The sequence below is a fragment of the Aristolochia californica genome, unplaced genomic scaffold (genome assembly GCF_029961685.1).
Source record: "Aristolochia californica isolate CCGP_79_NKW_82.1479 unplaced genomic scaffold, dmAriCali1.0.hap1 SCAF_14, whole genome shotgun sequence".
In the NCBI taxonomy this organism is placed as follows: Eukaryota; Viridiplantae; Streptophyta; class Magnoliopsida; order Piperales; family Aristolochiaceae; genus Aristolochia; species Aristolochia californica.
In genome coordinates, this window is record NW_027181815.1 from 9395269 (window position 1) to 9399145 (window position 3877).

General features: G+C 35.7%; 1 protein-coding gene across 1 annotated transcript; it reads right to left on the bottom strand.

Annotated features, from left to right (window-relative positions):
• Positions 1–1551: 1551 nt before the first annotated feature.
• Positions 1552–3491, bottom strand: LOC137950430 (transcription factor HY5-like). The gene is made up of 4 exons (XM_068796886.1): positions 3370–3491; positions 2693–2876; positions 2454–2610; positions 1552–1788 (listed from the first exon to the last, which is right to left on the bottom strand). The coding sequence occupies exons 1-4, from the start codon at positions 3449–3451 to the stop codon at positions 1723–1725; spliced, it is 489 nt and encodes a 162-aa protein (XP_068652987.1). The 5' UTR covers positions 3452–3491; the 3' UTR covers positions 1552–1722.
• Between the last annotated feature and the right edge of the window lie 386 nt (positions 3492–3877).

Sequence of the window (3877 nt, forward strand, 5' to 3'; positions counted from 1 at the left end):
TCATTGGGTGTTAGTATAGACGAGTTCAAGTGCATTGGAAAACAAATTCTAGTGTTAGTGCCTCAAAATAAAAAAATATGATATAAACAAGAAAATGAGTAACTTTTTGTAATATACTTAAAAATAGAACGTATGCCTAAACAGATAATTAACCAAAATAAGCATGGTTACTACACTTATATATGATTTAATGTGTAGTATTAAAATATATTAATAAACTAATTAATAAAAGACTATATTATATTACTTAATGATTACAATTTATTATAAATTAATACAATAATTAAGTGCGATTAGAATAAATTATAAAAAATTAAATAAAAGCTAAAAATAGCACAAGCAAATATAATAAAAAATAATTTTTTTAATAACATAAGATATATTTTAACATTAAAAACCACTAATTTAATACAATAATAAAAAATTAATAAAATAAATAAATAAATATATTATTTTATCAATAACATAATATATATTTTTATGTATTATTAATTACTAATATATTGTCACAAAATTTAAAACTATTGGTTAATTATACCAATGGGATAATTAAACCAAATTTTTTTATCAAATATTTATTTTAATAATATTTTAATTATGATTATTCAATCACTAATTTAATACAATAATTATAAAATAAATATATTGAATAAATAAAAAAAATTATAAATAAAAATGGATTATTATTTCTATGACATTGGTTTAATTTTTCCCAACTTAGGTAATCATCTTCCTCACGCGTCGATAATGGCAAAAAATTACAACGAGCAACAATAACAGAGGCGGCTCTCCGACGGTACGCCAAAAGGGAGTTCGGCCTCCTGTGATCTGTGACAGAGGTCGAGAGGGAGAAGAAAGGGAGGTCGAGAGGTAGAAGATAGAGGGAAAGGGAGAGGATGGCCTTGATATGATTCGAATGAAGTAGAAATCATTCCACACTAACAGCCTAATCTAATGAACTGAATAATGCGAGAATAATTCAAGAGCAATTGATTTTGGACTAACTCCCCCATAATTTTCCGTTTGTAAAACATCATTTTTTGTTCCTGAATGTTGATTATACAACACGCACAAACACCCCTTTAACTTTGGTGAGACATGAACCCAATGCCTCGCATTAGAAACCTCCCATATGGCCATTAAGCCAAAGGTCCACTTTACAAAAATAAAAATCATACTCTCTTACCGACATCAAAACTCAGCCTGTGACTCACCCCTCGACTGAATCCTCAAATCGGCTACCAACTCAGCCAACTAGAATTAGATCATGCTATAGAGGATGGCTATGAGGAGTAAAAATAGGAGATAAATGAAGTTATGTTTTAGGAGACAAACACATAGAGTTGATTGATTGTCATTTAGTTTGACATCACAGTTATTTGCACTTTCTTTATTTACGGTATTAGGCTTTACTTCAATGCTGTATTACATATAACCAATTGTTTACTGAAATATTATGTCTTTCTATCTCAAATCAAACTCTTAATCTGTCTCACCCTCTCTAACTCAATTGGTAATTAATCAGTTCTGTGAATCAAATTTTAATCAGTTTAGTTTTGTCATCAACACCCTTTACGAGTGAACTGAATACCAACTCAAATAAACTAAGAAAATGGAAGAAGAAAAGGCTTAAACATTAGTGTAAGATCAGTATCAAATTTTCCCCTCGAGGTCAGAAATTCCATTTCATTCAGCTAAACTAACACATGGAGGTCCAACAACTTACATTGAACCCTCTTTAGCACTACTATTCCCACCCCTTCTGCTTGCAGTGGTGTTCTTCAATATCTGAAAATGAAAAAAGAGATAAGAAGATGAGTTCAAAAGAAACTAGCACGGCCAGCAAAAATAAGAATGGCAAGTCTGCTATCAATGGTGCTATCACATGCCAGTCAGAAATAACAACATTTAACCGGATAAGAATCAGATATGTTGGAAGCAGCAACCACCCAATGGCCATCAAGGTGGATAGTGTTTTTGAATTGCCATTCTCCATCTCCCACCAACTTCAAGCTGCCATAGTTTAGCTCAAAAACCCAATGAACCTTCGGAAGCTAGTACCAATATTTGGACAATGAGACACTTCCAGTACCAATCACCTCTTCCTGATTTGGCTAATCTAAAATCTTTCCAGAAAGGAGCCAGAATCCATTCAGCAGGGGTACAAAAATCGTTTGGAAACGAGTATTTAAGGTGATTATCTAAGTCCTTTAACAACCCTTGGAAACGGAATGTCCTAGCCAGCAGAAATTACAAATTTCAATCGTGAATCAGTACTCGAAAATGAAAGCAATGGAAAATCAGGAGGAGCAGTTAAACCCACACAGATATATGAAGCAATCTAATCTTGCAAGTCTGCAACTATCTATGTTATTAAGAAACATGAAGTATTCACGGTTCATAAGCAACCATGAAGCTTGAATGTGAAAACAACAAAAAAGAAGAAAGCGTACAAGTCTTAGCATCTGGTTCTCATTCTGCAACGTGGAAAGCCTCTCTTCAAGCTCCGAATTCTTAGTCTCCAAGTCCTTTACCCTCACCTCCAAGTCATTCAGATACGCCTTCTTTCTTTCTCTTGCTTGTTGAGCAGATACTCTGTTTCTGAGCAACCTAAAATGACAAATGAGGAGTGGTTCCGTAAGCAAATTCATGACGAAAGTACCTAACTGTCCTTGCACGTACCGAAACATACCTTTTCAAACGTTTATTTTCTTTGTCCGCGGGACTTCTTCCTCTTTTCCTCTGGACCACCTCAGATGAGGCTTGAACCCGATCCGCACCCGCGACGGAGCTGGTCTCCCGACCGGAAGTCGAAGGACCTGCAGCCTCGCTACCGATTTCTGGCACTCGTCTTATCTCATCATCACTCTCGACTCCTACAAGTCCAATAAAAGGCAAATGGCAAGCAGTTCAGGTTTTTGCAAGGGAGAATTATAGATACAGTTGCTTCTTAATAAAATGTGCCATATTTTCGCAAAACTCCATGGAAGAAACACAGAGCATTTTATCAAACGAAATACTAAAACATTTTAGATTAAAAAAAAAAAAGAAGACAAGGATATCGAAGAACAATAAAGTGAAATCCAGCAAGAAAATAAGAAACATTTGCGAGCAGAGCAGGAAATCAATTTTCACTAAATAAGTGAAGAAAATAAAGGACAAATTGCAGAGGAATATTTAAAACTGCATTCAACAAGACTAGATCGGAAAACCTCTCGCCAGATACAAAAACCAGTAGGAACGAATTCCTGTCATCAAAATTTTCCGACAAAAAATATTATTCGCATAAAATTCATAAAAAAAAAAAAAAAAACAAAAGAAAGAAAATTTCACACGAATCACCGACCGAGACGCAGCAGTCCCCCCCACCTTCTTTCACTTCCATCTGAAGGGCCGAGCTGGACGACCTCTCGCTACTGGAAGGAAACGAGCTGGTTGCTTGTTCTTGCATTATTTCTCACTGCGCGACGGTTCTCAGAGAGGAGAGAAGAAATTCCGTTGATTATTATTGTCAAAGTCTCAAGTAACGAGAACTTTAACATGATCTCACAGCCGTTTGATTGTTAAATCATCGGACGGTTCTGAAGATTTGAACGTGGCCATCCTGAAGCCATGAAGTACAACCGGATCCAAAGGCTCGAAAAGGAGAAGCGCGTGGTGTACTGGACCGTCCGATTCTTGAGATATCCAAAGGCAGGTGAGGCCGTGCAGAGTTGGTGCAATCAATGAGAAAGTGCGACATGTCACATAAATTCGCATCGTTCGTCAAAGGAAGAATCTTGATTAAATCCCCCCCTGGTTTTACGTAATTCACAAAAATGCCACTAGGCGGTTAGCCGGATAGATTTAAATAACAGGAGGCCCCCACCTTCACTTT

Coding starts and splice junctions, on each gene's coding strand:
- LOC137950430 (XM_068796886.1), bottom strand. CDS start 3,451: ATGCAAGAACAAGCAACCAGCTCGTTTCCTTCCAGTAGCGAGAGGTCG. Junction 2,877..3,369: donor TCAGATGGAAGTGAAAGAAG/GTGGGGGGGACT, acceptor TTGGACTTGTAG/GAGTCGAGAGTGATGATGAG. Junction 1,789..2,453: donor AGAACCAGATGCTAAGACTT/GTACGCTTTCTT, acceptor TTTCATTTTCAG/ATATTGAAGAACACCACTGC.